Source organism: Cynara cardunculus (genome assembly GCF_001531365.2).
Source record: "Cynara cardunculus var. scolymus isolate 2C chromosome LG 1, CcrdV1, whole genome shotgun sequence".
Classification (NCBI taxonomy): Eukaryota; Viridiplantae; Streptophyta; class Magnoliopsida; order Asterales; family Asteraceae; genus Cynara; species Cynara cardunculus.
Genome location: NC_037528.1, coordinates 3,473,098 through 3,489,958, shown reverse-complemented (window position 1 = coordinate 3,489,958; position 16,861 = coordinate 3,473,098). Strand labels below are relative to the sequence as shown.

Genomic DNA, 16,861 nt, shown 5'->3' with positions numbered 1-16,861 from the left:
ATAAAACAGTGAATGGGTACACAACTGGGGTGGTGGCGCAGTTGGCTAGCGCGTAGGTCTCATAGCAAATCTGAGTTATCCTGAGGTCGAGAGTTCGAGCCTCTCTCACCCCATTGCTCTTTTTAAAGGATAATATATTATTATTTAGTTAATTAAAAAATGTAATAATTACACATTTCTGAAAATCAAATATCCAACATCAATCACTTTCAAGTAATAAATCAATTTTCGATAACTCTTATCAATTAAAAGTTCTCTTGGAGAACCAAACGTTCAAGCAATAATTGGACCAAGTCATACACCACATTCATCGTCGTAAAACATTTTGTTTAAACAAAATCAGAAGAGAAACAAATTGACTTACTCATTCAAATCAATTTCATGTGTCCACTTGCATTTATAAATGTAGTCTAATTTTTATAAATTAAGTTGAATGTGACATGAGTCTTTCTGGTCCACGTTGACTAAGTCCTTGAATTGGTAAGTGGTCACATTCTCACATAGAATTTTCAGCCAACTCATAAACTGTATTTATATAGAGAGAATTGAAACACGAACAATAACTACAAACAACTTATATTCGAAATCAAGATCATATAAATAAAATATTTATTATTGTGTAGACTTTTTCAGAGCACTATTCTTAGTCTCCACCACTAACTGTTCATGATTAAGGATTGAGTTTCGGTGAGATGAGAATGAAAGTTATATGAGAAGGTTAAGAAATGATCTCTACTCTTGTATCAATCCTAATTGAAAAGAACCATTAGATCAACACTAATGGGATACACTAGATCAATCCCTTCTGGAACGCAATAAGTTTAGAATCCAACCTTTTTTTGATTGCTTGGATGGTGTCATGGGAAGATGAATGGTGGACTCTACAAGCAGTAAGCATATAAGATACTCTTAAAAATAAGACCAAGACTTGGTTGCAATGGCTCCCATGCTTCACTTCAGTCACTATCTGTTAGGAATACTTGTTTAATTCTTAGCAATATTGCTATTTAAAACACCTCAAAGATCTTAAATCCCACAAATACATGTGTAATATAACAGAAACTAAAGTTGCATGTTCATGGCAAACCTTTCTCTGTTCTTCCATGCAATAGTGTTGCTGTCATGGCCTGCAACTCTTGCCATTGCCTCACTTGCCGGAAACAATACTGATCACCTTGCCCTCTTGGCCATCAAATCGAGTATAACCCATGATCCACAGGGAGTTCTTAACACATGGAACACCTCCATCCATTTCTGCCAATGGCAAGGTGTTACATGTGGTCGCCGCCATCCTAGAGTCACCATATTGAATCTTGGATCTAGAGGCATTGTTGGTTCCTTGTCTCCTCAGATTGGGAACTTGAGCTTTCTCAGAGTCATAAGACTAGGGAATAATACCTTCAATGGTGTAATCCCACCTCAAGTAGGTGGTTTATTCAGGTTGCAGAAGCTCATTCTCTACAACAATTCTTTTGAAGGTGAAATTCCAGCCAGTTTATCAAACTGCACAAGACTCAACATCCTAGGATTGGGTGGCAATCAACTAGTTGGCAAGCTCCCACAACAGCTTGGTTCGCTGCTGAACCTCGTGATCTTATCCATTAATGATAACAGTTTCAGTGGAGGAACCTCTTTCATGGGAAACCTCACTTCTCTTGAAGTCTTAGCAGCCCACAACAATCATCTAGGAGGAAACATTCCAGACGTTTTCGGTCAATTGCACAGCTTGAAAGATTTTGTTTTTGCTGGGAACCGACTGCATGGTACGATTCCTCCATCCTTGTACAATTTAACATCTTTAAGAACTGTTGATTTATATGAGAATCAAATCAGTGGAGGTCTATCAAAAGATATAGGCTTGCAGCTACCTAATCTTGAGGAGTTGCAGATATGGCGGAACAAACTTACCGGAAGCATACCATCCTCTATTTCAAATTGTTCAAACTTGGTACACCTTGACTTGGCTGAAAATGGTTTCACCGGGAAAGTTGACATAAATTTCAGGCACATACCAAATCTTAGGTTTCTTGTGCTATACCAAAACAGTTTAGGAAGTTCAGAACCTGATGAGATGAACTTCATTGATTCCATGATCAATTGTAGCAACCTAGAATTGTTCCTGGCTTTTAAAAACCAATTAAGAGGAGTGCTTCCTAGTTCTCTAGCCAATCTCTCATCTCAACTCACACTTCTAGATTTGGGTGCTAACTTCATATATGGGTCCTTGCCTTCTGGGATAGGGAATCTTGTGAAGTTAGAAACAATATCTATGCAATATAATCAGTTGACAGGAATAATTCCTAGTGAACTTGGAAATCTTGGAAACCTAACACAATTATACTTAAATAACAACAAATTCACCGGGAACTTTCCAGATTCTATAAGCAGTCTGTCATTGTTGTTGGAGTTGGATTTGTCGGTTAATAGACTAGAAGGACAAATGCCACAAAATCTTGGTAACTGCAAGAGTTTGGTGAAGTTGTACCTTCCTGTAAACAACCTTACTGGCCCAATACCCAGAGAGCTTTTTCAGCTATCGTCCTTGATCTATCTAGATCTCTCTCAAAACCATTTAGTTGGACCACTTCCCCAAGACATAGGAAACCTCAAAAGCTTAACGGTCCTCAATCTATCAAAAAATGATTTGGTCGGAGAAATCCCAGATGCCATCACAAGCTGCACAAGCCTTGAGTACGTATATCTAGAAGCAAATTCCTTTGCAGGTCCTATAGCTCCCGCATTTAGAGCATTAAGAGGTATCAGGGACCTTGATCTTTCTAGCAACAACTTCTCAGGGAAGATTCCAATATTCTTGGAGCAACTAAATTTGTCTTCATTAAATTTGTCGTTCAACAATCTTGATGGGAAGGTGCCGACGGGAGGTATTTTCAAGAATGCAAGCATGATCGCAATTAATGGGAATGGTAGGCTCTGTGGAGGCATTCCTGAACTTGGGCTACCCAGATGTGACCTGGTAGCAAGATCAAAGAAAGGGTCCCGTGTTATTCTGGTTGTTGTCCCACTTTTCTCATTTCTAGTTCTAGCAATGGCATTGTCTTTGTTGTTTTGTTGGCAAAGAAGGAAAAGGCAAACACAGCCACCAGAAGCTTCAGCTGGGCAACCATTTTCAAGGGTTTCTTACGGAAGCATACTCAAAGCCACTGATGAATTCTCCGAACAAAATCTGATTGGGACAGGGACTTTCAGTGCTGTTTATAAGGGTATCCTTGAAGCAGGTGGTGCAATGGTTGCTATTAAGGTTCTAAAGCTTGGAAACCAAGGCGCTTTGAAGAGTTTTATGGCGGAGTGTGAAGCTTTGAAGAACATAAGGCATCGTAATCTTGTAAAAATCATTACTTCCTGCTCATCTATTGATTTTCAAGGTAACGATTTCAAAGCTCTTATTTACGAGTTCATGCCAAATGGGAATCTCGATACGTGGCTACATCCATCTCAAGAACAAGAAATTGAGACCGAAGAAGCAGCTCCACGAAGATTAAGCCTTCACCAAAGAGTAACGATTGCGTTAGACGTGGCTCATGCCATCCACTACCTCCACCAAGAGTGTGAGATACCCATAATTCATTGTGATCTGAAGCCAAGCAACATTTTACTTGACAATGACATGGTTGCTCACATCGGTGATTTTGGGCTCGCAAAGTTTCTTCCATTGAAACCTCACGAAAGCAGTTCGATTGGAATAAGAGGAACAGTTGGGTATGCAGCTCCAGGTAATCTGTTAATTAAATTTTTGAGGCCATTACAGTTAATCTTTTCTAAAACCTATCTTCTCAAAAACTTCATGGTAATTTCAAATTAAAATTTCTGAACCCATATTTTGTTTTTTGGAAGAGTATGGTCTTGGAAGTAAGATGACAAAAGAAGGGGATATCTACAGCTTCGGGATTTTGTTGTTAGAGATGATGACAGGGAAAAGACCTACAGACGAGGTTTTTAAAGAAGGGCTGAACCTCTATGACTGTGTGAAAATGGCATTGCCTGATCGTGTGATGGAAATCGTTGAACCGACAGTAAAGGAGGAGATGGAAGCTGCAAGTGTCAATCGTCGATCCGGTGAGGATGAAGTTAGAAGGTGGAAGAGATTGGAAGAGGGCATAATGTCGTTGGCTAGAATCGGGTTGGCATGCTCCATGGAATCTTCGAGAGAAAGAATGGATACGAGCAAGATTATCGGAGAGTTGGGTCGCATCAATGCCATCGTCGTTAATTAGAGTAAATTACGATTTTTACCCCTATAGTTTGTTAATAATTTCAATTTTTGTCTCTGATGTTTTGAAATTTTCAATTTTCGTCTGGTTTGAGATTTATTGCGATTTTAGTCCTAGACCTATTCCTACCTTAAAGTATATGGAACCAAAACATTAATTATAAATTATACGAACGAAAACAATAATAAATTATAAAAACAAAAATAACAAATCATAGAGATCAAAACGTAATTTCTAAACCACAAACTTTAGAATAGTAGTTTTGAACTTGGTGTAAGATTTTTTATTTTTATTTAAAAATAGTAGTTTTGGTCATGAAATGTTTTATACATACTATTTATTGATCCATATTACTTAAAATTCAAGATTACAAGCAAATTGTACGCAAGTACAATTTATTAAAGTTTCATGTTTGAATTCGTGTAACTAACTACGTATAAACATAATTAAATAAAGGATAAACATCTCATTTTTAATATAAAAAATCCAAAATATAATTATGATAATCATTGACTTTTAACAAAATATTTGATTATTATTTTTATAAAAAATTATATTATTAAACCAAAAATAAAAAAATTAATTAAAAAACGAGAAATTTTAAATAATTAGTTTGGTATTAATATTTTTTTTTAATTTTTTATGATGTCTTTACATTTACATTTTGTTTCAAAAAAATATATATATTATTGCGTTCTCAACCAAATAAAACCGTATTATAACATCGATTGAAATAGGAAAAAAACAAAATCATTTAACTGCATTGTACGAGTACCCTTCTAATTTAACTATAATTAAAAGAACTCAATTAAATCATTTGAGACAATTTTATTGAATTTGAATTTTAACATCGTTCTTTTAGAAAACTCCATTAAAGGGAACATCGTTCTTTGAAACACGTGCCATTTTCATTTTCCTATAAAAATGTATCTTCTCTTGTTTCTCCTTGGCTGGATCATATCCGCTCCTGCATCAGCAATTGCATTAAACCACTTTGGTTTTCCTGTCGATAACATGAGATATCCCATCACCAATCCAAGTAGCGTCCCACAACCATATCCCAACATCACCACTCTCCATGTAAATCCGCTCTCTGTTTCTTCATCGTCTTCAAGTTGTTGTTCATGTGGATGCTCACACTTTTCAGGCAACGGAATCCCACAAAGTTTTGGATTCCCTCCAAATGAGTTTGCTTCAAATGTGTTGAATTGTTTTCCTTCAGGAATACGCCCCACGAGATGGTTTTGTGAGAGATTTAGGAATGCAAGAAACGTCAAGGCTGCAAGGCTTTGAGGGATCTCTTCAGTGAGATGGTTCCAAGATAGGTCTAACGATTCAATCTCCGAGAGATTCCCTAGAGCATGTGGGATTCGACCTGTGAGATTGTTGTGGGATAAGTTGAGCACTATCAAAGAACTAAGATCACCGATGATGTCTGGAATCTGGCCTTCAAACATGTTGTTCGAGAGATCAAGAATTGTGTAATCAACCGAAATTTGTGGAAAATTTAGCTGCACCCCTTTCACAGCAACAATGATGGAGTAATAATAGCCACCCACCACTAAATATTCAGGGGTTTTGTGACTCTTCACCACATTTTTCATGGCATCAAAACTTTGAAAATATTTTCGAGGGAGATGACCAACAAACCCATTATGAGATAAGTCAAGGACCTGTAAACTAGGAAACGGATTTCTTCCCATAGAGGAGGTTTCAATGGGACCATGAAAGTTGTTTGATTTCAAGTCAAGAACCTGCAAAAGTGGAAGATCTCCCAACCAGCCAGGGAATGTACCATTTAAGTGGTTGTTTCCGAGATCAAGCACTTTTAAGGATTGACATTTAAACAAAGAACTAGGAACCTCCCCGTCTAATTGATTTCCATTCAACATCAGCCCTTCTAAATATCCACAATCCTTGTATGTACTCGGAATGGTGCCATGGAAATAATTGTCCCCCAAATCTACCATCCGAAGATAAGGATTGGAGATGATATTTTCAAAGCACTGTAGAATCACTCCATCAAATCTATTATCTGACATACGCAAATACTGTAGATTGCTCATGTTGCAAATTGATGGAGGGAATGGTCCTTGAATCTTGTTGGAATGCATATCGAGCTGCATCAAGGAATGACATTCAGACAAAGAACTGGGCACCTCTCCTTCAAATTGATTCTCATTCAAAAAGAGTTGTTGTAATTCTCCACAACCCTTGTATAAATGTGGAATACTTCCATGAAAATAATTGTTTCCCAAACCAATCCTAACAAGAGAGGAACTGATATTTCCAAAGCATTGTGGAATCACTCCACCAAAGCTATTATTTGACATTTCCAAATGCCACAGATTACTCATGTTGCAAATTGATAAGGGGAACGATCCTTGAATCAGGTTGGATTGCAAATACAAATAATGCAAGTCCCATTGAAATGGTGGCAAACCAGTTATGAAGTTGTATGAGAGATCCAAATATGACAACTTATTTCCTCCTATCTTCCCTACCCACTCAGGAATGTGGCCATGGATTTCATTTCTAGATAGATCTAAATACTCGAGATTTTTCATGGCTTTTAAGGACTCCGGAAACACCTTCAACTTGCATGATGACAAATATAACATCCAAAAATCAGGACTGACATAGTGATTAGCGTTATTGGTCGTAACAGTTAAACCACTATATGAGAGATCGAGTCCTACAAGGGTTTTGAGGCTTGATAACAATGTATCCAACTCCCACTCACCGCTAAAATTGTTGTGTGCTAGGTCCAGATAAGTGAGGTTGACTAGTTGTTGAAATGTTTGAAGAGTGGGGCCTTGATCAAGCACATCAATCACACCAGAAAATTGATTATACCCAAGGGATAATCTCTTTAATGATTGCATGGTGAATACTTGGGATGGTAAGCTACCGCTGAACATGTTGTTACCGAGATAAACGGTTTGTAAGGGAAGGGTAAACAACCAAGAAGGCAATGTTCCATTAAGCATGTTAGCGTATAAATATAGATGAGTAAGGTACCTAAGGTTGACAAGGAATTTTGGAAGGGGACCCATCAAACCACAAGAAACGAGGACTAAAGTATTCAAGGACTCAAGGTGACCAATTGAGTGAGGTATCTCTCCCAATAAGTTGGTGGCTGAGATATCCAAGTAATTTAAAGACTTGAGATGGCCAATTGAGTCGGATATCTCTCTTGATGATAACCTTGTACCTTGGAGACCTAACAACTTGAGAGGGATGCCAATGCTCGTGTTAGCTTTGGACGATCGACCAGCAGTGAGGTTGTTATACGACAAGTCAAGTTTTTCCAAATATTGAAGATTGAAGATGTTATTAGGTAATTTTCCTTGCAAACCAGTGGATCTAAGATAGAGTAATTTCAGGGAAGGAGAAATATTAAGATAAGGGGGTAAAACTGAAGAGATACTAACATCAGCAAGCGAAAGGTCTCTCAAATGAGTAGAATTTTGAAAGAGACTGTTCAAAACATGAGGTTCAAGCTTGAAGTCAAATTTATTCGAAGAGAGATCAAGAGACACCAATTTATGAAGAAGTGTGATATCTTTAGGAACTTGGCCTGTAAATCCACATTGAGAGATGTTGAGATGTGTGAGACTATTAGAAAAACGACCAATTTCATTTGGAAGTTGAGAACGATACAAATCATTGTAAGCAAGGTTGAGTCTTTGGAGGTGAGGAAGGTTGAAGAGGGTGGTGTTAAAGTGGATGATACCTCGTAGCATGCCACAGCTGAGGTCGAGACCGATAACATCACCACTGAAGTGGTTGCAAGTGACACCATCCCAATTGCAGCAATCAACGTTCGTTTTCCAATTCATCATGATTGGATAATAGTTGGAACCAAGCAAATCATGACAAACAGAACCAACACTACTATACTTATATGAGCGATCGGTGGAGAAAAGATCTTGTTTAAACAAAAGCAAAGCATGACTTTGTGTAGCAGAGCATATATGAGAGTTATTGGAAGAAAAAGAGGCATATTGGATGAAGAAAAAGAACAGCAAAATGGAGAGAAACAATTTTGAATGACTCATTCTCTTTAACTGCATGGGTTTGCTTCCTATAAAAGTCTGCACTTGTTATATATATATATATATATATATATATATAAGAGCAGTTTCAAATGAGGTGGTCCTTTTATTTATATGCAGTTATTGCCAAGTCCACTCTTATGGTCTTTATATATACAATTAATTTAGCTTCTTGTTTCATAGTATCTCAATTTACAGAATGATAGATTGCGAATTATTTGTAATAAAAAAAGAGAATTATTTGTTCAGTTCTCTACCTTAACAAAAAAAAAAAAAAAAAAGGATTGATCAATACAAACAAAGTGGATCATAGTGTCTATTAAGTGTACGCTAGATGTGTTGTCACCAACCACAAGGGTGGTATCTGATTGGTTTGAGCTTGACTCCAAAGGTCAAAAGTATTAAGGAGGTCTCAGGTTCAAATCCAAATAGGAATAAAAAATCTTCTTGTGGCCACGGAGGTTCAAATGCAGTGACTTTGGACAATCTGCAAAGCAGATGGTCGCTCTAGGATTAATCAACTTGCATAACGGGTTAGATATTCAGGTTAATAAGTAAAGGAAGAAAAAAAATGTGTTGTCACCCAATATCACCAGGCTGTAAATGAACCGAACGTTCAGCGAACTGTTTGTGAATATTTCGGCGGGAAGTTCGTTTATGTTAGTTTATTTAATAAATGAATGGACATCAACAAATTATTTTGTTCGTTTAGTTAAACGAACGAACATGAACAAAAGTCTCGTTCGTTCATTTATGTTCGTGAACGTTCGTTCATTTACCGTTGGTTTACGTTCGTTTATATTCGTTCGTTTATGTTCGTTTATATATTAAATTTAATATATAATCTTTTGTGTATTTACTTTGAATTTAAATAATATTTATTTATGTTCATTTAGCCCGTTCGTTTACGTTCGTTTAGCATGTTGACGAACGAACACACTTGATTTCTAAACGAACGAACACGAAGACAAAGATTTTCGTTCCTTACCGTTCGTGCTTGTTCGTCTATTCGGTTGAGTTAAACGAACGAATATGAACAAGCCTCCGTTCATGTTTGTTTGGTTCGTTTACAGCCCTAGCTCAGTAGCTTGGCGGATGGAGACGTGAAATTCAAGTAACAACTTTACGTGTAAAAATATTTGTAATATATTCGCTATTATATAACACATTTGATATTATTCTCAATTTCAACGTCGAGATGTTTTTAATGACATATTTTGTTTAAAATAATGTATATTTTTAATATTTTAAAACTATTTAAAATATAAAATGAAAATTCAACAAAGAAAAAAGACAACAAGACTTTATAAAGTAAAGATCTGAACAAGATTCTTCGTAATAATATATTTTGTAACAGATTTGATTGAGATAATGATAAGTGGAAAAAATAAGTAAAATTTTTATTTAAGATATATTTGTTTTTATGGTATGTTTGTTTTAAATGTATTTATTTTAAAATATGAAATTCTTTTACGACTTTTTGTTTTACAAATACGTAAAAGATGTTTACGTTGTGAACCGAGTATATGTTAAACAAATATGTGTTAATCAATATTCTAAATTGTAGTCTTAGATGAAAAGAAATCACATGAAATAACACATGATACACAAGTTCTAAGTTTTAGCATAATTTAATTAGTTCTCAAAAAAAAAATCTCCTTAAAGTCTCATTAAGTACTTATGATATGTTATCATAAAAAATGATTTTTTTCTTATAATAAAAAATAGTCCAGCAAAATAAAAACGATTTGAAAAATCAATTATTGTTATAGCGATTTCATTAATAAAGTTGAAAAAAAAAACCTATAACATTTCTCAAAGCAATTCATCTTGCCAAAGCAAAAGTATATCACCAAATTGTACCTAACAAGTATCAATGAAAGTGTATGAACAGAACGACAGAAATATTGAATTTCTTTGAGGGATTAGTTGATTCCAAGATACGTCAATTTTTATCCATCTTTCGATCTAAAGGTGAATGTGAACGGAAGACTTGCAAAGTCTTGAAATTTGATGGGTAGGGCCAAGCCATAATTTCATTTGTTATCGACTTGTGCAAAATTTTCAAACTTCAAGTCAATGTAGTTAAAAAACCGACAACAATGAAGTTTCTTCTAATAAAGACAATTGGTTGGGATTTTATTATGGTCAACAATAACAATTTTGTCACCAAAGACTTGGATACTGGTAGTATTTAATGTTGTCATATGATTATTCAGACTTAAGTAGTTATTTACTTATAACTTAATGAACTTAATGATCAGGACAACTTTTTGCTCGGTTATACAGAAGTGTTTCTTTAGATTTAATCATTATTTTGAAGTTTTGAGGTCTACCTTCTCAGCAAATGCAACTCGATTCTTCTATTTGATGATCAATACCTAGTCAGAAATGCATTCACAGTCCATTGGTACAAAAATCCCCCTTAAAATGGTGGTTAAATGATGATTGACGACTGACAACCGTTGTAGGCGGTGGCAATTAAGCAATTGTAGGTTTTTTAAGCATTTTTTTGTTGTAATCTATACTATATTAACAAACAATTTGACAAAAACTCTTAAATTTTTTTTTTTGTATGAAGTAATGTTTATTGATGCATATTACTTAAAATTCAACATTACAAAGAAGCAGTGCGTAAGTACAACTTATTAAAGCTTCATGTTTGAATTCGTGTAACTAACTGTAGATAAACATAGTCAAATACAAGATAACCATTTTATTTTAAATATAAAAAATATAAAATATAATTAGGATAATCATTGAGTTATAACAAAATATTTAATCATTATCCTTATAGAAAATTATGTTATTAAATCAAAAATAAATTACTTCTTACTAAATAATTGAATTACAGAAATTACATAAAAAACAAGAACTTTTAAATAGTTAATTTGATATTAATACTGATATATTCATTTTCCAAATTTTATGATATTTTTAAATTTATATTTTATTCAAAAACAAAAACATTATTTTTTTTAAAACCACATAAAAACCGTATTAAAATATATACAGAGACGAAATAAAACAAAATATTAAAATCAAAATATATTTCGATACGTTATACAAGTACTCTTATGATATAAAAAACAGAAGAATAAATCAAAACCTGTAAAATAGAGTTGAACTTGAGAGGCCTATTTGTTTGGTGGTACGTCGATGACTCTAATTGCCAACCGTGGGCTGCCTAACTGCCTTGCTAAACTTTTGTTTTATAAAATGCCCATAAAAAATTATCTAATCATCAGCTAACTCAATTAGGTTATTATTGATTATAACGAGATATATTTTGATTTTGATTTTTTTTTATCTCTGTCAATGATATAATACGAATTTATGTAGTTTTGAGCAAACAATAATGTTTTTCTTAATAAAATTTAAATTTGAAAATTATTATAATAATTAAAAAATATATAAAAATTCTCATTTGTTTGTGTAATTTCTTTAATTTATTTTTTATTATAATTTAATTTAAGTTTAAGGACGAATTAGTTTATTTTTGGTTCAATAATATAATTTTTATAAAGATAATAACTAAGTATTGTGTTATAACTCAATAATTATCCCAATTATATTTTAGATTTTATATTTAAAATAATAATTTTATCATGTATTTGATTATATTTATCTACAGTTAATTACAGAAATTTAAACATGGAGCTTAGTACTTACGCATAATTTACTTGTAATTTTGAATTTTAAGTAATATGTATTAATAAAAAGTACTTCATATATAAAAGATGATTTTTAAGAGTTTTAATCAAATTTTATTGATAATTTACAAGTTATGTCGGCATATAAAAAATATTTCTTTTTAAATATGTCATACCTGTAAATTTTAAGTATAGAAAACATATTTCTTGGTGATCTGAGTTGAATGTATGGTATGAGAAGTAGACTTATGAATTAAGATGTGTTGAAGTTGATGCATAGAACGAAGCAACGAAGTCGAGTTTACTATATTTATATTGAATCGCGAGAACATTCAAAATCTACCATTCACAAACTAAATTACCTTCTTCTCTTGCTTTGCTTTGCCTGGATCATATGCTCTCCGGTGTCAACAATGGCATTGAACCACTTTGGTCTTCCCGTCGACAACATGAACAAATGTATGAATCAAACTATTTATTCAAGATATAAAAGAACATATACAAAAGATATACAAACAGATCTAGACTACTGGTTAATCAAAGTGATTAACAATGTATGATTAACAAAACAAAAGAAACTGAATCGTAAACTAAAAAAATAGAGAGAATATTTCTTGTAGGAAAAAAAATGAATCTGATCATGACAAAGGACGTTTCATTCACTTTATATATAAACTTCATAATTGCAGAACCAGTCCTTCAGCTTTATGATAATTGCTCCGCTACCCTTGTAAATGTCCCAATAGTGAGGCGCACCCCTTCCACCTTTTAGCAATCTTTAGCACTTTTGCAGCATTGATCCTTCACTTTTTATTCTGATACACAATATTCAAAAGTAAAGATTGTTAGTTTAGAAACATCTTTTAACATCCCCCCTCAATCTTGACTTTTGAACAAGTCAATCATCTTTAATTTTGAACACAAATAATTGTGATGATTGATCCCGAGAGCCTTCGTAAATATATCTGCTGGTTGTTCAGAGGAAATGATTTTTTCAATTTTTAACAAACCTTTACTAACAGTTTCTCGAACTTGATGTATATCAATCTCAATGTGTTTGGTTCGCTCATGAAAAACAGGGTTATTTGCTATTTGAATTGCAGATTTATTATCGCAGTATAATGAAACAGGTAACAAATCAGATATATGAAGATCAGAAAGTAATTTTAATACCCATAACACTTCACAAGTAACAGAGGCCATGGCTCTGTACTCAGATTCAGTAGAAGAGCGAGAAACTGTACTTTGTTTCTTACTCTTCCACGAAATCATAGAATTACCCAAAAATAAGCAGAAACCTGTTACCGAGCGTCTGGAAGACAAACACTTACCCCAGTCTGCATCAACGTAAGCTGTTAAGCAAAAACAGTTAGACCTTGTAAAACTAACTCCCTTACCTGGAGATAGTTTTAAATATCTAAGAACTCTTAAAGCAAGTTTTAAATGTGATTGCCTAGGTGAGTGCATGAACTGGCTTAAACAATGAACAGCAAAAGAGATATCTGGCCTAGTAGCTAGCAAATATATCAATCTTCCAATTAATCTTTGGAAACCAGTGTGATCAGTCAAAGGAGGATCTTCTGCATTTGAAGAATCTGTAACAATCATATTCATATCCATGGGAGTATTACAAGGTTTAGAACCTAAGTAACCAAAATCATTAAGAAGTTCTAAACAATATTTCCTTTGTGACATGCAAATACCACTTTCATATTCTAAGATTTCAATTCCCAGAAAAAACTTTAACTTTCCTAAATCCTTTATTAAAAATTTACCTTTTAGGAAATTCTTTACTTTATCAATTTCAGAAACACAATTTCCAGTAACTACAATGTCGTCTACATAAACCAAAAGAATAACAAAAACAGAATCAACAACTTTTGTGAACAAGGAATAATCATTTATGCTTTGAATAAAGCCATTTTCTAGTAAGCAGGAAGATAACTTTGCATACCATTGGCGTGGAGCCTGTTTTAACCCATACAGTGATTTAACCAGTTTACAAACCTGTTTATCCTTATTATCATAATAGCCCTCAGGAAGAGTCATATAAACTTCCTCATTTAGATCACCATATAAAAAAGCATTATTTACATCTAATTGAAACAGACTCCAACCATTTTGTACAGCTAAAGAAATGATACATCTAACAGTTACCATTTTCACCACAGGTGAAAAAGTTTCTTCATAATCAAGGCCTTCCCTTTGACTGTAGCCTTTAGCTACAAGCCTGGCYTTGTATCTTTCAATTTCACCAGTGGATTTGTACTTGATCTTATAAATCCACTTACAACCAATTGGTTTTCTACCCGGAGGTAAAGATGTAACAATCCAAGTACCATTCCTATGCAAGGCTTCCATTTCATTATTCATAGCTTCAATCCAATTAATATCATTACAAGCTTCATGAAAATTCTTTGGTTCAACAGATTTAGCAGAGAATTTATCAGTCACATTAGGTATGCTGGCAAAACACAAACATCCAAAACATTTAAGATGAGAAAGAACAGGAGGAAACCCATAGACAAGATCATAGGGGCACTTACCGTTAAGGACAGAAGAGGGAGTTCTATTAATTAAATATGTGGCAGTGAGAATGCATTCACTCCACATGTTAAGAGGAACTCCTCCCTGAAACAAGAGGGCCCTGGCAACATTTAGAAGGTGACGATGTTTTCTTTCAACTACCCCATTTTGTTGGGGAGTATAGACACAAGAAGTCTGGTGTAAAATCCCTTTGGTTTTGAAAAAATCACTTAATCTTTTACTAGTAAATTCAGAACCATTATCAGTTCTAAATATTTTAACAGATTTTTCAAATTGAGTACTAAGGAGATTGTAAAAAGTGATAATATTTTCTTCAACTTCATATTTGCCTTTTAACAAAAAAACCCAGACAGCCCGAGTGTAATCGTCAACAACAGTTAAAAAATATTTAAAACCTTCTTTAGTCTGGACATGGTAAGGACCCCATACATCAAGATGAACTAAGTCACCAAGACTTTTTGTTTTACGAATACTGGATTCAAACCTTTCCCTAGTTTGTTTTGCCTTATGGCAAATCTCACAAGGACCACAACTGTCATTATCAATTTTAAGCTCATTTTTTAGTAATTTTAAAACTTGACTAGCAGGGTGCCCTAGGCGAGAATGCCATAATTGGGCAGAAGGCAAAGAAGACATGTTGGAAACAGTAGTGGTACAAGAAAACTTACTCTTAAAGTTTTGGTCAAAGTAATAGAGTCCCCCCTCCTGGCTACCAGTCCCCACTACGTTCTTTCGTAGTGAATCCTGGATGTAACATTTAGATTTGTCAAAACCAACAAAGACATTATTATCCTTAGTTAGTTTATGAACAGACAACAAGTTAACATTGAATTCTGGAACTACCAACACATCAAATAAAATGACATTATTTGTTAATTTGAAATCACCAATTTTATTTATTTTGGCTTTAGTGCCATTAGGATGACAAACTCTGAGATCAAGCTCAGAGATGTCAACAGTGTTTTTAAGAAAACTGGAATTGTGGGTCATGTGTTGATTCGCTCCAGAATCAATTATCCAACCAGATTGAATGTTAGTACCTGCCATATTAGCAGATGCTTCTTCATATGGTTGTTTTTGTTCAATAAGCCCCAAAAGTTTAGTTATCTGTTCTTCCGAAAAGGGAAAAGGGGTGACAGATTGAGTAATTTTAGAGTGAGTAGTATCAGGGACACTGGCATTATTATTACTGACAGTATTTTTGAAAGAGGAGTTTTGAGATCTGGGTCGATTTTGGGAATTATTTGGAAAACCAATCAGTTTAAAACACCTTTCAATGGTGTGTCCCGTCATGCCACAGTGTTTACAATTAAGAACAGTATTTCTCCCAAAACGTCTTTTATTTTCAGTAGATTTACTTAAAAAAGCAGTGTTTTGAGATTTAGGTCGAGGTTGAGATACATTACCGCTACGATGAGACTCTTCACGAGAGACCAGAGAAAAAGCAGTTTTGACCGACGGAAGGGGATCTCTAGTGAGAATATTGCTTCTTATGGGTTGATATAGATCATCAAGACCCATAAGAAACTGCATGAGCTTAACCAGTTGTGTGTGTTCAAAGAACTCTTGTGAGGCATTGCAAGTGCATGAAGGCAGTTTAACTAGGGCGTCAAATTGTTTCCACAAGGAGTTTAGTCTATGATAGTATTCGGAAACAGACGATCCGTTTTGACTCAAAGAATTAATTTTCTGATACAGATTATACATGACAGATCCATCAATTTTGTCATAAGTCTCTTTGAGCTCCTCCCAGACTTTGGAGGATTCTTTGGAGAAGACCTGTCCTAGAAACAGGTCTTCCGTCATAGAACTCAGAATCCATGAAAGGACCACTGAGTTACATCGATCCCATTGTCTTTCAAGAATGGGATCATTGATAGGTCTAGGACAGGATCCGTCAATAAAACCAGTTTTATTTTTCATGTCTAAGGCCAAAATTATAGCACATGCCCAAACCTTGTAATTTTCGGTACCACACAACTTAACATTTATCAAGGGTGTTCCGCTTGTATCACTGGGATGAAGATACAGTGGATGTCCAAAATCAAGACTAGCGATTTTGGATTCCATTGATCTAGCAGTGACAACCTCGGAACCAGACATGAAAAAAAAGAAAAAGAAAACAAAAAAAACACACAAAGGAAACTAGAACAGATAAAAGCAGGATTCCTAAAACACTTGGAGTGCTAGGTCAAGCTAACTGTCTAGATCCTTAAACAAAAAAACGAAAGAAAAAGAAACAGATAACACACAAAGAGCACAGATACAAGGGAAGAGAAGAAACAGACCTGAAGCAGCAACAAAATTTTAACCTAGGTTAAAATAAACGCACCAGGATAACCTGAACAAACATACATTGGAACCAAAAGGAACC

The 16,861-nt window shown here is 34.4% G+C and overlaps 2 protein-coding genes and 1 non-coding gene across 3 annotated transcripts; 2 read left to right on the top strand and 1 right to left on the bottom strand.

Moving 5' to 3' along the window:
* The first annotated feature begins 26 nt into the window (after positions 1-26).
* On the top strand, positions 27-113 carry TRNAM-CAU. The gene is given in 2 exon segments: positions 27-64; positions 78-113. It is a non-coding gene; the product is annotated as a tRNA-Met (tRNA).
* A 965-nt stretch (positions 114-1,078) lies between these two features.
* Positions 1,079-4,244, top strand: LOC112521662 (probable LRR receptor-like serine/threonine-protein kinase At3g47570). The gene is made up of 2 exons (XM_025130656.1): positions 1,079-3,731; positions 3,853-4,244. The coding sequence occupies exons 1-2, from the start codon at positions 1,079-1,081 to the stop codon at positions 4,230-4,232; spliced, it is 3,033 nt and encodes a 1,010-aa protein (XP_024986424.1). The 3' UTR covers positions 4,233-4,244.
* A 793-nt stretch (positions 4,245-5,037) lies between these two features.
* LOC112500807 (receptor-like protein 9DC3) lies at positions 5,038-5,928 on the bottom strand. The gene has a single exon (XM_025104395.1). The coding sequence runs from the start codon at positions 5,831-5,833 to the stop codon at positions 5,138-5,140; it is 696 nt and encodes a 231-aa protein (XP_024960163.1). The 5' UTR covers positions 5,834-5,928; the 3' UTR covers positions 5,038-5,137.
* Positions 5,929-16,861: the final 10,933 nt, after the last annotated feature.